We start from the raw sequence: 20,000 nt of genomic DNA, 5'->3' as shown, positions 1-20,000 counted from the left end.
GGACATACCAGCAGTGTTCTACAGTACTTTAGGGAATTATTCCATTAATTGTAGAGCAACACGAGTGGGATGGTTCAAAATGTGCATCAGAAAACAATATTAATGCTGTCACTGTGTCGATACTGTCCTTTGTAATCTTATATTAAATTAATTTGGAGATGGCTTTTGTGTGTGTGTTTGTTTGTTTGCATTTTCAAAAATAAATGAAAAATATAGTAAATAGTTAATCAGTAATTAAATAATTAAATAAGAAAAAGCACATCAACATTGAGTTTTCTAGAGTGTTAGAGTGCTAGACCCAAAATCCAGTATAGGCCTACATATAAAAAATAGGAATTAAAAAAATCCCAGGACAAAGTACTCACACTTCCACTTTTGTATTGGCAGAATTTGGCACACACCAATAAACGAACGCTCAAAAATGTCAATCAATAATGTTTTTACATTTCAAACACCTTTGTTACAAGAACATACAGAAACATGAATCAAAAAATATCCTTAATTTAACTGTCACATTTACAGTAATGGGCAGAAACCAACCAGTAATTGAAGGTTTTACTTTTTTAATGGTTTGTCCTCTTGCTTTGAAAGCTCTCTTAAAATATCATCTTAATGTCAGATGTGTTTCTTCTCTTGGAAATACTAAAGCCCTAATGGAGTCCTACAACAACAAAAACTGCCCTAGAACTGTCAACCCATCATAACCACATGTGATCGCAGTTGCTTTGTGACCTTTGGAAGTCTGTTTATGTGTGTACAGTACATGCACACACACACTTGTCTTTAGTTAATTAAGTTAGGAGATTCATCTTTTAATTGCACAATTTTAATGAAATGCAATAAAAATAATTCTTAGTTTTTGGTTTGACACATTCCAAATAAATGTCCTTTATGTAGTCTTAACAGGGAGGGCAGGGAAGAAGAAGAAGAAGAAGAAGAAGAAGAAGAAGAAGAAGAAGAAGAAGAAGAAGAAGAAGAAGAAGAAGAAGATGAAGAAGAAGAAGAAGAAGAAGAAGAGGAAGAAGAGGAAGAAGAAGAAGAAGGATGGTGATTACAGTTTGCAAGCTAACACTTTGGTCACAAACATCATCAAAACGTACTGGTTGGACTGGGTATACCTTCATGCTCTCTGGGCACAAGGCAGAAGTTTCACTTGACCGTGGCACCGCACCCATGTGGTGTGGCCAAGTTCTTCCTTGTTCTTCCTTGTGTCCAACTTCTTTTGCAACAATTCACCTTAACCCCAACCTCAACCTCACAAAAACTATGCCTAAACCTAACCTTAAACCTAACCATAACCTCACAAAAACCTATGCCTAAATTAGACTAAACCGGTGTGCGATGAAATAGACAATAGATAGTCTGATAGCTTTCGTGTTGGCTTTAGAAGGGATACACACCCACTACCTGCCAGCATTATTCAGGATGACAGCCTCTACAACTGTTGTAATATTTTGTTTCGTTTTCCCCACATTTTATTCACTTTAATCAGAGATGTTCAATGAATGACAAGCTTAAAATGTGTGCTTGTGTGCTTAAATGTGTACTTGATTGCTTGAGAGCACAGTAATTGTTTAAAAGCTCAAATTCATTGCTATTCTTCTGATACAGCAGCACATTTTAACAACTTACAATAATAAGTAAGCCTTGCCAAGCCATGAGGCTGAGTGCCAAGCAGGGAAACATTGGTTCCCATATTTACAGTCTTTGATATGACCCGGCCGGGGATCAAAGTCTCAGGGCGGACACTTTAACCACAAGGCCACTGAGCTCTCTTAACAACTTGAGGCTCTATGTACAGTTTTGTACGATAAATAGCCGATCTACAAGATCACAACGCATTGCTTGTAGATCAGATTGAAATAGGGATGCAAGTGGTTAAGGTGGTTTGACATTATGCCGACCATTTATTAACAATAATTTAACATGGTTTGTTTGAATTTTGAGGAAGCTACTGGATACCATTCATTTAAATTCAATTCGACGTGCAGAGACTTCCAAAGATGTTCAGGAATAATCATAATCCAACACGCAAATATCATTACACAAGTTATATTATCGTGGATTTGAACTTTTTAACCTCTTTAATGTGACCGTCAGATTGTTTTCTTAATTAGCACTATAACTATAGATTTGTAGTTGTGATCATAAAGCACTTCTTCCAAAAGTCCTTAAACACTGGTGTCTGACCTTAATGTCTCTGGCCTCGGCAGGAGTCTGAACTGAAGGCTCATACATTGTGTGGAGCAGCTGGTCCCAGTGTTCACTGGCATTTTTGCCCACCCTCTTCCCCTATAAGGCCATGACTGCTTCAGCTCATCCACTTTCACAGAGGAATGAGGTTACCTGCCTGAGTGACTTCAGGCCAGGTGACTTCTTCAGGCCAGGTGTGATCTAAGTCACGATGAACACCTTTGAGTGCCTGGTGGTACTTACCTTAATTATGTCACGCAGCCACAATAATGAACCCCTCCAAATTGCATTCAGTGCAAACTAATCAATCAATGATTTATGCAATATTGACTTTTCTCTTAACACCTGTACACAATTATTTTCTATTCTAGCATCCTGTTTGTTCTCTCTGACACAACACAGTCATTCTGGACCTGCTCCATGGCAAACTGTGTACACTGTCCCCTCAAGCTGCAGATGGCTCTGGGACTTCCTGACAGATTGAGGGCAGTTTGTGTGGCACAGGTACACCACAAGGATGTGTGCTATGCCACTCCAACCCTATTTTCTGTAGGCAATGAATACACCAATGACTGTGCATCCGGCCTCTTGTTCATCGAACCACTTGGGATTTGACTTTTGCTATTATCGTGCACTCCTCATCCTCGTCGCGAACAATCAATCCATGTTCAGGACAGAGATGACTGAACTCATGTCTCAGAAAGTCACTGACAACCTGAACCTGAACACTGCTAAAAATGAGTAGATGATGCCACCTTGTGAAAGAAACAATATCCTGGGGACCTTGATGTCTGTCAGCCAACCTTCTGGCCAATTTTGGATGTAGATATCTCTATCTTATACGTCTGATTTATACTTTGTCGTACGGTGTACGTACAGTGTCCCATGCCGAAAATAGCTGATTTACAAGCTCACAATGTGGCTTGATGCGTTGTCAGCTTGTACAGATAGATCTGCTATCTGTCGTACGACAGAGTGTAATAGGCAATAGCTACATACAGCCCCGGCTGCCTGTTCATGTTCCAAGGACAAGCTCCAGCATATTGTGGACACTGCTGTGTGGTTCATGTCCACTCCACTGCCATCCATTAAGAAACTGTATCACACCTCCACATGCCACTATTTGTTTATTGTACTTCCACAACAGTATGGATAACAGTATAAACTAGAAAAAACAGGTCTCCGCCAGGTCAGGTAGATTATTGTGGCCTCCTGGTGGTGCTATAATAGGCCAATGTGAAAAGGGTGTGATTTCTTCTTAGGCCTTTCCCGGCAATCAGACACTGCATTCATGATTTAAAGCAAAAATGTGTTTTGCTAAATTAGACCTGCTGGTGGCACTATAACAGTCCAATGTGAAAAGGGTGACATTTCTTCCTCGGCCTAGTGGGAATATGCGTGCAAAATGTCACTGAAATTGCATGCTGCGTTTATGATTTGAGGCATTTTGTTCAAAACGAACCAATCCTGCAAACTTTGGAAGCCAATCTTAGGCAATCAGGATGGAATATGGGAATTCGGACAGATCCGTGTTGATCACATGACTATAGAGATACTGTGTACCGATTTGTGTGACAAAATCAAAAATCAACATTAAAGCTATCAGACTATCAAAATCTGCAGGAGTAATATAAAAAATGTTGGCCTCCTGATGGCGCTACAACAGGCCAATCTGAATTGCCAGAGGTTCTGAATTGGCATCCAGGGAGTGTGTGTGCACAGTTTCGCAGTGACCGGGCCAACGGTGCCGGAGATTAGCTGCTCACAGACAGAAGGACACACACACGGGCGGACGGATGGATGGACGGACGGATGGACGGACGGACGGACGGACGGACAGGGTGCAAAACATACTCTCTTGCCATGCCTTTCGGCCTGGCGGAGACAAAAATGTAATAAGATAGATAAGTTAAATAAGAAAAGTGATAATGATAATAATTGGGATAATATAGAAATAATAATAAAAAGCTAAATAGCCATATCCATAGGGTGGCCATAACTGCATGGGTAGAGAGGCCACCTGGGAAACAAAAGGTTTGTAGTTCACCGCCCGGTTCCCCCAGTCTATTTGTTGAAGTGTGCCTGAGCAAGACACATGTTTATATACATACACAGTAGCCTATATACACGGTATGTGTTGTGTGTATAAAATGGCTGTACAGAATGCTATAGCATGTTTTTTTTTGTTTAGACAGTATGGCCTGGCTGTGGTTCTGATGCTCCTGTACCTTTGCCAGATGGTAGAGTGAAGAGAACAGAACAGTCCATTGCTGGGGTGACTACTGACAAGGACCTTTGATGATACTCTTAGCCTCACTACTCAACTCAGCACTGAGCAGTAAATAGGCATCTGTTGCAGTCAAGAGAATAATGATGGTTGCACAAGTTCTCCACTTTAATTGAACCGCTTGATATTGATAAATACAATAATTACAACAAATAATAACAATAAGAAGAATAAGAACATAAATTAAGATAATTAAAGATCTTGAAATGATTAAAACAAATGTTATAGTAAAGAAAGTGGAATCTGGCTTTGAATGCGGCCTTTAGCTGCCACCTAGTGGTGGCATCCTAAAACTATAATTTATATTTGAAACCATATTTTGCAGGTTCACAGAGTTATATAAAAACTAGAGGATGAACACTCTCTCTCTCTCTCTCTCTCTCTCTCTCTCTCTCTCTCTCTCTCTCTCTCTCTCTCATATGTTTGTGATTGTTACAATCCTATAGTCTAGGGAAATAAAGGATTGTCACATACGGGTTGGAAAGTCTGTTTTTTATTGACCATTTATTTTCTCTTTTCTTGTTAGATTTCCATGATTTGACAAAGAATTAATGATTTTATGACATGATTTCACACAGAGTTAAACATGATTTTAAACATCTATTAGAAAAGAGCACCTGGCGCAAACCAAAAAACACCCATAAACCTAACTTATTGTATGTTGTGCAACTTGCATTTAAACACTCTAACTAACCTAACCAACATCAAATCAAAATTACATATATAACTCTAATTTACCACTCTAATCTAAACTGCATCAAAAGTTGGCTTTGTACAATAAGCTGACGCCACAGTACTACTATCTCCACAACAGTGTTTGATCAAAGTTACGGTGTCTCAAACTTCTTTAGCAGTAGCAAGCCCAAACAGTCAGTTAAGCTGCTCTGACAACTCTTAACATTTAGTGGGTTCACACACACACACACACACACACACGCACGCACGCACGCACGCATGCATGCACGCACGCACGCACGCACGCACGCACACACACACACACACACACACACACACACACACACACACACTTTTTATAGGTATTAATTAAGTAAATATTTATGATTCAGGAAAGTTGTAAATCGGTCAGATTTGACCCGAACAATACTTAAGAAACAATATCATAATTATAAACCATACAGTATTGTAGTGTACAGTTTCATGAAACTATGTCATAATATACCATCTACAGCATTGAAACTATTCTTTCCCCCACTCTATGGGAGGAAACTGTTAAAAACAGAGATAGAAAAGAGAGAAGTAGAGAATGACTCAGATACAGAAGTATCTTGGAGTTACATTATTTTAGCATTGCCACCTTTTGAGGGCACAAAGGTCAAATGCCAGCTATGGCCATGACATGAAAAACAATTGTTTTAACTCCACTCTCCAAATAAAATGTTGAACTTGAGGGTTAAGCATGATTTTATTTTTTAATATATAGTACATCGTATTTTTTATTTACAAATGATCTTGGCTAATGTTGGATTAAAACACACACACACACACACACACACACACACACACACACACACACACACACACACACACACACACACACACACACACACACACACACACACACACACACACACACACACACACACACACACACACACACAGAGAGCACACACACACACACACACACACACACACACACACACACACACACACACACACACACACACACACACACACACACACACACACAGAGCACAGGCTTATAAAACTTTCTTATTTCTATAAACCATACAGTATTGTACTGTACCGGCTTACAAAATGATCTAATTTCTATAAAGTGTGCAGTATTGTATACTGTACAGGCTTACAAAATGAACTCTTTTTTTCACACTGTATGGGCGGAAACTGTTGCCAACAAGATAAAAAAGAGAGAAGTACAGAATGACTCAGATACAGAAGTGGTTCAATTTGAACCGCAACTTCATGTTGAAATGTCAGTAGATCAGATGGATCTGATCTGATCTAATCTGATCTGAATGTTGCATCATTTTAGGGTTTTTCACCTTTTTAGGGCACAAAGGTCAAATGCCAGTGCAGCAAGGCCTTAAAATAAAACAAACATCACGCAAATCGGTACACATTATTTATTTAGTCAAGTCATCAAGACGGATCCGTCCGATCCGTCCAATTATTCACATTCCAGCCTGATTGGCGAATTCCGTACATTGCTGGCCCACACTAACCTACCTGACCTGGCGGAGACCTGTGCTCCGAGGAGCACTTTTTCTAGTATTTAGTATTGTATTTGTCAAGGAAAGTCTCTGTTAAATCAATGTGTCTCCTGCGTTTGCGGTTCGAGTTTTGAATTCCTGCATTTGAGTCCTTCACACCAGGGGTGACCCAAACATACAGAAATATATTATGAATAAATGCCCTATTTCAATAATAGTGAAAATAGCAGATCTGCAAGCTCACAACATGTCATGATGCGACAAGTTGTGTGCTTGTACGTCTGCTATATTCACTATTACTTTTTTATGATGATTTATTTTCATTTTCTATCTATCTATCTATCTATCTATCTATCTATCTATCTATCTATCTATCTATCTATCTATCTATCTATCTATCTATCTATCTATCTATCTATCTATCTATCTATCTATCTATCTATCTAACTATCTAGATAGATAGATCCTTGCCATTATGTTAATTCTGTGTATACATTATGGCATGATAAAGAGCAGAGCTTTTTTTGTTTAGACAGTATGGCCTGGCTGTGGTTCTGATGCTCCTGTACCTTTGCCAGATGGTAGAGTGAAGAGAACAGAACAGTCCATTGCTGGGGTGACTACTGACAAGGACCTTTGATGATACTCTTGGCCTCACTACTCAACTCAACACTGAGCAGTAAATAGGCATCTGTTGCAGTCAATAGAATAATGATGGTTGCACAAGTTCTCCACTTTAATTGAACCGCTTGATATTGACAAATACAATAATTATGACAACAATAAGAAGAATAAGAACATAAATTAAGATAATTAAAGATCTTGAAATGATTAAAACAAATGTTATAGTAAAGAAAGTGGAATCTGGCTTTGAATGCGGCCTTTAGCTGCCACCTAGTGGTGGCATCCTAAAACTATAATTTATATTTGAAACCATATTTTGCAGGTTCACAGAGTTATATAAAAACCAGAGGATGAACACTCACACTGTGAATTCTCTCTCTCTCTCTCTCTCTCTCTCTCTCTCTCTCTCTCTCTCTCTCTCTCTCTCTCTCTCTCTTAAACACTCTAACTAACCTAACCAACATCAAATCAAAATTACATATATAACTCTAATTTACCACTCTAATCTAAACTACATCAAAAGTTGGCTTTGTACAATAAGCTGACGCCACAGTACTACTATCTCCACAACAGTGTTTGATCAAAGTTACGGTGTCTCAAACTTCTTTAGCAGTAGCAAGCCCAAACAGTCAGTTAAGCTGCTCTGACAACTCTTAACATTTAGTGGGTTCACACACACACACGCACACACACACACACACACACACACACGCACACGCACACGCACACGCACACGCACACACACACACACACACACACACACACACACACACACACACACACAGAGCACAGGCTTATAAAACTTTCTTATTTTTATAAACCATACAGTATTGTATACTGTACAGGCTTACAAAATGAACAATTTTTTTCACACTGTATGGGAGGAAACTGTTGCCAACAAGATAAAAAAGAGAGAAGTACAGAATGACTCAGATACAGAAGTGGTTCAATTTGAACCTCAACTTCATGTTGAAATGTCAATAGATCAGATGGACAGTATATAGATAGATCCTTGCCATTATGTTAATTCTGTGTATACATTATGGCATGATAAAGAGCAGAGCTCACCTTCCAATCAGGAGAGGTTTCGATAATGCTCCAATCACATAAGACAACGTTACGCTGATATGCAAATGAATCCTCCCTCAGCTATTAAAGTGACAGACAGACAGAGAGACAGACAGATCGCAAACCTCACGAAGAGAAGAGAGAGAAAGGACTTCTAGAGATGGAGTGAGACAGGACTTCTACAGAGCTTCAAGACGTCTCTTGTGAGTGGTGGGACAGAGTACTAATACTTAGGTAAATATTTTTGAGTATCTGTACTTTACTTACATATTAATGTTTTTGGATACTTAGTTAGGACTTTCACTCCACTACATTCCAGGAGGGGAAAATTACATTATGAATTGAAAATAGCCAATTTAACCTGCTCATGTGTGGCGATCTGATCTGCTATTTTCACTATTATTGATTTTCTGTGTATTTTGTACTTTGTACTTTTGAATGCTTTCCTATTTTTAAATGCATGTTGTTTTGAATACATTTAACTCAAGTACAAATTTGACAGAGCAACTTTGCCCAGGAGTATCTATACTTTGACTCAAGTACTGGGGTTGAGTACTTTGTCCACGACTGCTGGTCCCCCATCTGTATTTGTTTATACCGTTGTTTATAATAACAAAATATAATATTTTGTTATATATTGTTGCTTGTGTAGCTGTTGAATGTTTACATGGAAACAAGCTTTTTGCTTTTTAGTGATTATCCATTTGACGCTCTTTGGCGTACTGCTGTACATTTAAACTGTCAATATCATATTAAATCAATACAATATTCAATCAAAGGCAGACCGACCAACACATTTATTGGACAACCAGAGCGTCCAGAGCAAGGTTATTATAGTTTTGCACTTATCATGAGTTTTAATTTTAATTTTACTTTTTGTTTTCAATTTCTGTTAAAGGGGAATTTTGCCTATGGTTTTCTTACCTTTTCTATGATGTTAGGATATGCTAGGATGAATGGTACAGTAGAAAAATGTCATAACTCCATCCGGGTCCGCCACAGCTAAAAACGCACGCCAATAGGCCTTGCGCTAGATTGCATATTTTGATAGTTTTTTTTGTTTTGTTTTTTGGTGAGATCTGATGTTCATAGTGACAGAACACTATGCAACGTGATTGTCTTGAATGCGCCCCACCGGAAGTCTCGCTAGACGAGATCGAAAATCTCATATAGCCAGTCCAGTATAGCCAGTCCAGTGTGGCGGACCCGGGATGGAGTTATGACATTTTTCTACTGTACCATTCATCCTAGGATATCATAACATCATAGAAAAGGTAAGAAAACTGTGGGGGAAAATACCCCTTTAAGTTTTGGTACGTTTTCCAAATGGGTTTCCAGAAAGAGAAAGTCCTGTTGTTTCTATTAGCTTTGAATTCCCATATTATTATTATTATTATTATTATTATTATTATTATTATTATTATTATTATTATTATTATTATTATTCATAGTTGTTACTATTTTAAATATCAATCTTATTTCTCAATTAAATCTTAATGTTTTGTCAATTATCTAGAGCCTGCAGGTTGAGAACCACTGCTTTAGAGGTCTGCAGAGTGCCAGAAACCAGCAGGGTTTTCATGCTTAAGCAACAACACATGATATTTGGGTGGAATGGCCCTTTAATCCTCTTTTTTTTTTGTGTTTAAGATATTAAATTATTAAAGCCATTCCAATTGGAACCACTAGAGGCAAAATGGTACACAAATCCTACAAAGTGGACGCCGTCTGATCTCGCGAACGTCCAATCTTTATTGTTAGATCCCGCAAGATTGTGTTGCTGGGACAGAGAAAGGTCAAAAACAAAGTTAAATAACTCCAACCTGCTTCCGGTCTCCTAAAAAGGCGGCCACCTATACGCCATGCAGATATGGGAAGTAAACGGGAGATGGCATGTTTTTTGTCTTGTGTTTCAGTGTTATTGTTGTGCATCAGGATGGCTTCCTGTCGGGTGGGCTTCCTCTTCCTGTTCTGCTTGCTGTCTTACAACACTGCCTTGGAACCAGCTGGAATCAAAATACGCATCACAAACCCAGGCCTGAATATGTGTAAGAGCACTATACTATACTATACTATACTATACTATACTATACTATACTATACTATACTATACTATACTATACTATACTATACTATACTATACTATCATTACTATGGCAGTGGCTCAGGCAGTAGAGCGGCCATCTTGGAACCAGAAGGTTCCTAGTTTCATTCAGCAAGACATCATGCTACACACACAATATTAAAATGATGTATTTTGCATAGTAACTTTTCTTTTTTTCTACTGAAATAATAATATCATCTGTATTGCGTATTCTAATTAGAATATTCATGTCATTTGTACTGTGTATTTCTAGTGAAAGGAGAGGTGCTGAAGTTTCTACACGATGAACTCATGACAATCACTTGGCCCAGGATTGAACTGCCAGAGCTCGAATTAGTAAAGTAAATGTAAAAATAATAATAATTGTAATAATAATAATAATAGTAATAAGGGTAATAATAATAATAATAATAATAATAATAATAATAACGCTTTTTAAATTGTAATCATTGCTATAGAGTGTTTGTTCAGTAACAGTGTAAATAGCTCTAAATTATGCTATAGATTGCTAGAGTGTTTGTTTAGTAACAGGGGTCTCCTGTCTCTCCAGCTCTTTGTTAAACAGGTTGGTATACCAATTCACCCAATTGGGAGAGAGATCCTATACATGAGCAAGAATTGTGTTGTTCCATCACTTCCAATTTCACTTGTTTATCCTGTATCCTATATGAGTTCTCTCTCCTGATTGGATGATATTGGTATCTTGACCTGAAAACATATTTTCTGTGTACTAAAGAGCTGGAGAGACCCCTGAACAAACTCTATAGCAATGATGATTGATTGATTGATTGATGTACTTTATTTAGTAAGACATGAGAACAACAGTACATGGAAGTACAAATTCACAATACAAGGTCTACTAAACTGGAAGGCTCATTAAGCACTGAGCTTGTTTAAAATGAGATCCCCAAGCACACAAATCATGATGACATATAAGAGACAGACAGATATATACACGACTACTATACAGAATGTCATACAATCAGCTTACAGGTTACTGGTATGAAGAGTGAAAAATATGTACAAGAGAAGAAAAAGAAAAGGGGGGGGGGGGGCGTAGGGGGGTAGGTTAAGACTTGGACAGGGGCCATTTTCGAATTGCAGCCTCCTGAAGGTGTATCTTTAGGGCAGTTTTGAAAGTGAGTAGGGGTTTACACTCATTTACTCCTTTTGGTAGGGCATTCCACATTTTTGATGAATAGTGTGAGAACGAGTTCATTCCCTTTGTTGAGCCAAATCTGGGTTGAACATGATTCGTGGAGCTGCCTCTGGTGTTATGATCGTGGACTTCATTAACATTTTGGAAGTATTTTGACAAATACAGGGGAATACCAATGTTGTGGTGTATCTTGAAGACCAGGCCCATAGCAAGTTGCTGTACTCTGTCCTCAACCCTAAGCCATCCAATCCTAGCAAAATGAGCAGGGGTTAATTACTTGATTACTTGCTTGATTGATTACTTGATTACTTGATTGATTACTATCAGAATAACAAAAAAAAATGTGTGTGATACGTGTATGATTGTTTAACAATGTTTTGTCCTCTCTCTCCTCTCAGTTTGAAGGTAACAGCCGTGCATTTTCGTTATGCAAATCTGCACATCCAGAACAGCCGTTTCTCACTAAAGCTAACGGAAGGATTAATGAAGGCCAGCTGTGATAACTTTGCTTCTTCCATCTATACGGCCACGCCCCGCCCGCTCAAAAGGTGAACGCACACACACACACACACACACACACCAGTCATATACGGCATATATCTTCAACACATCATCTAGGCAAGGCAAGGCATCATACTCTTTTTGTTTCCTCAAATAGGAATTATAGTATAGTATATATAGTATCTGCCCGTACTCAAACGAGCATGACAGCACACCTTATCAAAATATAATAATCAGCTGTGCTGATCAGATGGCAGAGCAGAGTCGGCTAAGTGGCTATAGGCTAGCAGTTTGCATGGGAAGTTTGCGGCCGTAGTAGCTAAATCTGTAATTTATTGAATTTGATATTTAAGATATAGAATATCTTAAATACAATGAGATTAGCTAACAAGTTAAGTTTTTTTTCTCTATGTGTCCAGTCTGAGAAAAGTTGTCTAGCGTGGCTGAGTAAACAGGGACCCCATGTATTTTCAGGATAACAGAGATAACACTGGTAGAAAGGTTGTTATTTTGAAAGAGAAATGTCCCACAATAAGAATACATTTTGATGGTAACTGTTGTATAATCGCAATATTACACTCACGGTTGTGCTTTACCTTGATTATTGGCACTTTGGTGATGCTTGCAGAACTTGGCTCTGCCTCGTTCCTGAGCTCATCACAGGTGTGTGGTAAACCTCTCATGTAATATTGCTTAATTCCTCAATAGAGCACACTTCCAAAACCCCTTTCACTTCTGCCCATAGGGGGGCGCCACAAACTCGAATATTTGCACCGTATGTCGTACAAAGTGTATTTCCCCCCCGCAATTCCCCCCCTGCAGGCTGCACCCCATGACTGACACAGCCCAAGGCAACCCGGCCTGGCAGAGATCTGCGCTCCGAGCACACATTTCTAGCATTGATCATGTTTTGTCTTATTGTTTAACAGAACATCCGCAGTCAATGTAAGATTTGAACATATGGCCGTGGAACTGGTTGTGACGCTAACGAAAGATGGTGTTGGACGACCTACAATCAACGTGGTCGACTGTGAGGTTGAATATGGAAATATATATACTGAAATACCTACGAACAGGTAAGCAGTGGTTGTGTAGGACAGTAGTTCTCAAACTTTTTCATGTCAAGGACCCCCAAATTTACACATTATTATGCTTAAGACCATGGACCTCCACCTGATACCATTTTGATCTCTGGGACCCCCCAATTTACACTTTAGTATCATCTGTGTTAATTTAACTCTGAAGGTCATTACACACCGGCGATTATGCGAATATACGCAAAATTCGGACTCGGCCCGAATAAATAAAAGACGCTTTTTCGCTCCGCGAAACTGATGTGGAAGCTTGCATTGACTTTATAAGGTTTAAAAAAAAAACGTATTATTCGCATGAAAAAATCGCCCCCGATGTGTAAGGACCTTGAAAGTGTACAAATAAAACCAAACGATATTGTCAGGGAGGTGGCTCTGTATTGTTAATGATAGTCAGTCTCTCATATTTGATACAATCAGTTTCTGGCGAAAATTTTACTAATTTGTCGGAAGTAATATTAGCGTTTTCTCACCGTCAGTTGATGCTTCATATCCATAAGAGTCAAACCGCCGGGATCATTTGTTTATTTTTGGAACACAGTTCTTATTTGACGCGATATTAAACACGTCTATGGGAATTCAGAATGGGTGAAAAAAAAACGCGACCCAGGTAGGATGTGTAAATCATGTCAGACTTCGGTGCTCTATAGGAGGCGGGCATAAACCATGCAAAGTTTTATACATGGCACATGCATGTTTAAAGAGCTTCCAGTTATCAAAGGTAAAACCACTTTTTTGTGAAACAGTACTTGTGAGAGAAGATCATGCAGTGCAAGTACGTCCTGGCAGCTCATCAGAAAGTCACTGAACTAAACTACACTGGCAGCTCAATCTATACTGTACAATCCTCAGTACTTCTTTAACTATGAGAGGTACAGACCCGCAAGGGTCCCCTGGTGGTCCCCGGACCAGATGTTGAGAACCAGTGGTGTAGGGTCAGGGGTCACTTCCCCTGAAGACCAGTGGTGGAAGAAGTACTTCCACTTCCTTACATTAAAATGGACTAATGGGAGGGCGGACGTGTGTTGACTTAAGGTGACTCTCGACCAAACAGACTGCAACAGACTGGTAATCTGTTAGCAAAAGTTGGCATTTAGTTCAGCACAAACTGTCAGCCGATGTGCCCATTGTTGTGCTAATGCGTTATAGCTGACAGGCTGGCCTGCCAGTGTTGCCAGGTCTGCTTTTTTTTTGCCAGGTCTGGTTTTTCACTGACGTGTACACAAGATTTTTTGAAAACGGTTATTCGAATAATCGAAAATAAATAAGTAAATTCATTTATTTAAATCAACACCCAAAAAGAGCATATATGAAAGCCATTTAAAATGTTTATAGCCTACTATTGAAATCTTACACACCTGCTCCCAAATAATTAATTACATCATTCCAGTGAGCAGCGCAAAAGTAGGTCATATCCTCTCTCTCTCTCTCTCTCTCTCTCTCTCTCTCTCTCTCTCTCTCTCTCTCTCTCTCTCTCTCTCTCTCTCTCTCTCTCTCTCTCTCCCTCTCCCCCCCCCCCCCCCGTCTCTCCGCTTTGAGAGACGGGGAGAGAGACAGAAACAGTGAATGTGGGTTTTCATAGACCTGGTCGCCGGTTTCACTCACAGAATCTGTCAGCTTCAAACTCGGCACGTGCAGTGGCAAGGACTCGAGGGAGTGCGGTGCCCGCCGTTGAGTAGTGGGCATATATATGGGCATATACTGATGACATCCCAGATCTCCATATGTGGGCATAAAAGGGACAAGGTCTGACAGTTACAGAGATTTCCATATATGGGCACAAAGGGGACACAGACAGACGGGTACAACGGGTACTCTGACAAACCCCCGACACTACTGTATGACTCAGACATATTGGTCGAATCCACGGTGAGACGTAGGTGTGACGGCCGCGTAGCGGCCCGAACCTCTAAAACTTAAATGTACTTAAAGTACCAAAAGTAAAATGACTCATTATGCAGGATGGTCAAGTCTTTAGGCTTGCAGCTATTTTAGAATATACAGAGTATATAACAGCGCTAAACTAGTATCCTTTGTAAGAATAATCTCAATGTATAAAATAACTTATAAGTAATGTTTTCAAATGACAATGATGATGATGATGTTTTCTTTTCAGATGGAGGGACTTAAATCGTCTTTTACGGATCCATGAGCGGGTGAGCACTTATCTACTGTAAATGTCTCTATTCATGTCTGTTAGTCTGTTATATCCCATGGTCTTTACCTGAATAGAAGGCAGCCAAATAGGGGAAAGATCACATCATTTATTTATTCAAGTAACTTACAAGAAAATAATTATGTAAAGTGCAAATGTAAAATGTAAGTCAAACGTGGCAATTTTCGTTCAGCTGGACACTGGATACTGTTTCAATTGGCACTTATTTCTCTTAAACCCTTTAAAACCGGGAATTCACATCTGTGTCATTTTAGATTTGAGCTAAAAACGATTATTTTATACTAGCAGATAGCAGATTTACAAGATAGTATTTTGAGATGGCGGCCGGCGCCCAAATACAGTGGCAGTCCGTCTTGACTCTTGACACGAAAAGGTTTGAGCACCACTGATAGCGTCATATGTTTTTCAGAAAACTGTTTAGGATTAGAAGTCTTAATGGGTTAAATCAACAGGACACTTTGGTAGAGGTTTGGGTTGTTTTTGGTTCGTTGGTTTGGGGGCCGTGGGGCTGCCTCCTGATAATCAACCATTCGAGTTGTCAGTTGGAGACCCCTCAGTCCGTTTAACTATACTTCTAAGTTAGTCGATCTGCTTCCAACTTGCAGTAGGTAGATTTCAAAATAAACCCAGGGCCCGTAGTGATTTTTATTTGTCCATGCTTTCAGGCATACCTCACAGGCCATACACATCATGTAATAATGCATTGCAAAATGTAATACATTATGGTGTAATCCATGGGTCTTCAACAGGGGGTCCGGGGCCCTAGGGGGTCCACAGAGTTATTACAGGGGGTCCTCCAAATGTTGGTGTGATTTTTTTTTCTTCTTTTACATTAACCCTGCACTTGAACTGTAGCATCCATATTCTGGAGGGAACATTTATCGAAAATAGCCAATCTATTTTCAGTGAGGAGGGTTGGTGTAATCTGCAACACAATTGTATACAGTATTGTATGTAGTGAGGGTCTCTGCTTATAATCTCTCTCTCAGCTAAGGGGTCCTTGACCGGAAAAACTTTGAAGACCCATGTAGTAAATCACACATTTACATTCAGTCACCTGAGTTGAAAAACTGTCCGTCTCTCTGTCTGTCTGTAGATTTGTAATCGTGTGAAAGAGCTAAGTCGGGATCACGTGAATGCCATGTTTGAAAAGATTCCAGGTACGTTCATACAAACTAACAACAACCATAATGCTATCATGCTTCTTTTTCTTCTTCTTCCTCTTCATCGTCTTCTGGCTAATTCCCATCGAGGTCGCCACAGCGGATCATCAGCCGACTCCAGCCTGCATGTCGTCTCTCACTGCATTCATAAACCTCCTATTCGGCCTTCCTCTTCTCCTCTTACCTGGCAGTTCCATCTTCAGCATCCTTCTCCCAACGGTTTGGACATGTGCAGCGGAGGCACTCTGCACATGTCCAAACCATCTCAACCTTGCCTCTCTTGTTTTATCCCCAAACCTTCTAACCGGGGCTGACCCTCTAATGTAGTCACCTCTGATCATGTCTCACCTTGTCATCCCTAATAAGAATCGTAACTTCCTCAATTCTGTCACCGCCAGCTCCGCCTCCTGTGATTTATTCAGTATCCAAGCCGTACAGCATGGCTGGCTGGTCTCACTACCATCCTATACATCTTCATACTAACTATCCCTAAGTGACTCACTGATGATTTGGCACAGATGTGTTTAATTAGTGGTAGTGTCACAGTATCAGATTATTCATCCATCCATCCATCTATCTTCAACTGCTTATCCGGAGTCGGTCGCAAGGGTAACAGTTCCAGCAGGGAGTTACAGACTTCCCTTTCTTGGTCAACATTAGCCACTTCATGCTGAGGGATCCTGAGGTGTTCCAAGGCCAGCGTGGAGATATAAAACACCCGTCTGGTGGTCTGCCAGGGGGTCTCCTTCCAGTGGGACGTTCCCAGAGGACCTCCCTAGGGAGGTGCTCAGGAAGCATCCCTACTAGATGCCTGAACAACCTTAACAAGCTCCTTTCCACATAAAGAGCGGCTCCACTCCCAGTCTCTCCAGGGTGACTGAACGTCTCACACTATTCCCTATCTGAGAATTTTGTCCACTTATCTTATTTGATTATTTTGGTCATGACCCACACTTCATGACCATAGCTGAGAGTAGGAACCAAATTGATCAGTACATTGAGAGCGTTGCCAGTGGCTGCTGCCCATAGTATATTCATATATTAATATATATATTAATAAACCAGCATAGAAGGACTTCAAGTGCTCTTTTTTGGCTTATTTATAAATATGTGCCCTGAAAAGATGCCTGTCTGAAAAATATGTCTGTCTGTCTTTTGTTTTTCTGTCAGTGGATGCCGAGATCTACAAATCTATCCATATGGACTCTCATCTGCTCGCTGACCCCATGCTGACTGACATGGGTGTGGACATGGACTTCAAGGTGAATATCATTCTATTCTGTTCTGTTTTGTATTGGTCTATGTTATAGTGTTCTATTCACACTGGCTTTGTATCTTATGTATTGTATGTCCGAGGACGTGTTCCACATGTTCTTTCTGCGTTTGTGTGAGTGTGTGTGTGTGTGTGTGTGTGTGTGTGTGTGTGTGTGTGTGTGTGTGTGTGTGTGTGTGTGTGTGTGTGTGTGTGTGTGTGTGTGTGTGTGTGCGTGCGTGTGTGCATGTAGGGAGTGTTTTATTCTCTGGATAAGAAGAAAGGCAATCGTATGCAACAATCGATTTCTGTGCCGGGTGTTATGGTGTCTCCAGTGATCACTCAGTCTGCCAGGATGTTTTACTTGGCTGTGAACTCACACTGCTTCAACACTGAACTGTCTGTTGCCTTCGCTGCTGATCTACTGCAGGCCACCTTAACTGAAGACAAAGTAAACACAAACACATTATCACAAATAATCCATCTCCAATAATAATCTCACTATAAATGTGTGTAATCTCTGTCCGTCCATCTGTGCGTGTGTGCGTGTGTACGCCTAGTTCATGTATCTCAAGAACCGCCCGCCCGACTTCAAAGTCGGCGCATGCGTTGTCGACCACCCGAGGGAGTGCCGTGCCTGGCGTCGAGTCGGTGGGATAGGCGGTTGTCTATAACCGTCCAATCCAATTATACACCCATATACAGCCATATATTATATGGAGATCCAGTTGTCCCGAACCGTTGTCCAGAACCACCAATCTGATATATGGGCATAATTGTATACACCCATGATTGCATATACCAAAGACTACAGCGAACTCTATATACTGTAAATTATGAGCATATGACAGACAGACAGACAGACAGACAGACAGACAGACAGACAGACAGACAGACAGACAGACAGACAGACAGACAGACAGACAGACAGACAGACAGACAGACAGACAGCTACAAGAAAATATAAATAAACCCACAAATCCCCATATATGGAGTATATACCCTGATTTCATCAATATGATGTCATACTACTGACGTCATAGACGGCCTGGACTCAATATTTGAGCATGCCTGAAACAGAACTCCATAAATGGGCTTAAAAGGGACACAGACGGACAGACGGACAGACTGGTACTCCGACAATGTGTACAACAGGTATGGCATAACCGGGTGGGGGCACTTATTTCCAACTTGCATTGTTCCCAAGTAGGCCGGTGCTCAACGGGCACCGGTCTAAAGGCCAGTCCACACCAATGCATCTCCTTGCAACTACTTAAAACTCCTTGCAACTGCAAATCGTCCATGAGCTCATTTCTTATTTTCAACAGCTTGTTTCATGATGTAATTTCCTCTTTTCAACATCTTGTTTCCAGGTGCCTGAGGATGTTTGCAGTTATCTGGTGAATAATAACTTCATGAAGGCGGTAAGTTAGTAACAGAGCAGGAATTTCATGGTCTGCCCTGAGGCCACACTCAAAGATGTAGAAAACTAGACACCTCATTGGCCGCTGCAGTTCATTGGAGCGACCTGTATCCGCGGCCGCCATATTTGGGAAGGCACGCTGTCAGAAACTAGTCGGCTTCTGTTATATTTTTATACAACTAGATTCTGCCAAGTCCCGGAAAAGACGTGCTGTGATTGGCCAGTGGTCACTTTGATAGGCAGTTTGCCTTCCTCAAAATGGCGCCCGCAGATACAGACGCCCCGTAGTGATGTGCGGGTCGGGTTTTTTCATGACCCGCCCCGTCCGCCCCGCCACCTCAAGCCACCCACGAACCCATATATAAATCTACATTTATATATGTAGTGTATTCAAACTGTTTTATTGCTATTATTCTTATCCTTATTAGGAATAAAGACAAAACAAGAGCATGTGATTATTTAATTTTTTTTGCGTGTGAGAGCGGCTGACCCGCTCACCCGCAGCCCGCATAATTGCCTCTGAAATCCTGACTCGACCACCCGCGCCGCGGGTTGACCCGCGGGACCCGCGGGTTACGGGTCGGCCCGCTCATCACTAACGCCCAGAGTCTGAGGAGGCGTCTATCTTTTTATGTCTATGGCCAAAGTGGCCTTGATGCGCCGTTTCACCGTTCCTTTACTCCTCTTTCCTGTTAAGGTAAGGGAAATTACAAACAGTTTCTTGAAATATTGGTAATCTGTAAATATAAACAAATCAAATAAACAGTTTC

The 20,000-nt window shown here is 40.5% G+C and overlaps 1 protein-coding gene across 3 annotated transcripts in view; it reads left to right on the top strand.

Annotated features, from left to right (window-relative positions):
- The first annotated feature begins 8,466 nt into the window (after window positions 1-8,466).
- Window positions 8,467-20,000, top strand: part of LOC308086596 (phospholipid transfer protein-like) — a 17,528-nt gene continuing 5,994 nt past the window's right edge. The window contains exons 1-10 of one of the 3 annotated variants that reach the window (XM_080430205.1): window positions 8,467-8,595; window positions 10,278-10,409; window positions 10,719-10,806; window positions 12,023-12,172; window positions 13,055-13,201; window positions 15,333-15,372; window positions 16,489-16,552; window positions 17,726-17,817; window positions 18,061-18,258; window positions 19,181-19,231. In XM_080430205.1, coding sequence (XP_080286331.1) covers window positions 10,298-10,409; window positions 10,719-10,806; window positions 12,023-12,172; window positions 13,055-13,201; window positions 15,333-15,372; window positions 16,489-16,552; window positions 17,726-17,817; window positions 18,061-18,258; window positions 19,181-19,231 — 942 coding nt within the window. In that variant the 5' untranslated portion in view covers window positions 8,467-8,595; window positions 10,278-10,297. Of the gene's footprint in view, window positions 8,596-10,277; window positions 10,410-10,718; window positions 10,813-12,022; window positions 12,173-13,054; window positions 13,202-15,332; window positions 15,373-16,488; window positions 16,553-17,725; window positions 17,818-18,060; window positions 18,259-19,180; window positions 19,232-20,000 lie in introns of those variants that run through there. The other 2 variants (XM_080430206.1, XM_080430207.1) reach the window with 2 other exon arrangements.

The sequence above is a fragment of the Gymnoscopelus braueri genome (genome assembly GCF_963280865.1).
Source record: "Gymnoscopelus braueri genome assembly, chromosome: 6".
Lineage (NCBI taxonomy): Eukaryota > Metazoa > Chordata > Actinopteri > Myctophiformes > Myctophidae > Gymnoscopelus > Gymnoscopelus braueri.
The sequence above is the reverse complement of the archived record's forward strand: the minus strand, read 5'-3'. Positions and strand labels throughout refer to the sequence as shown.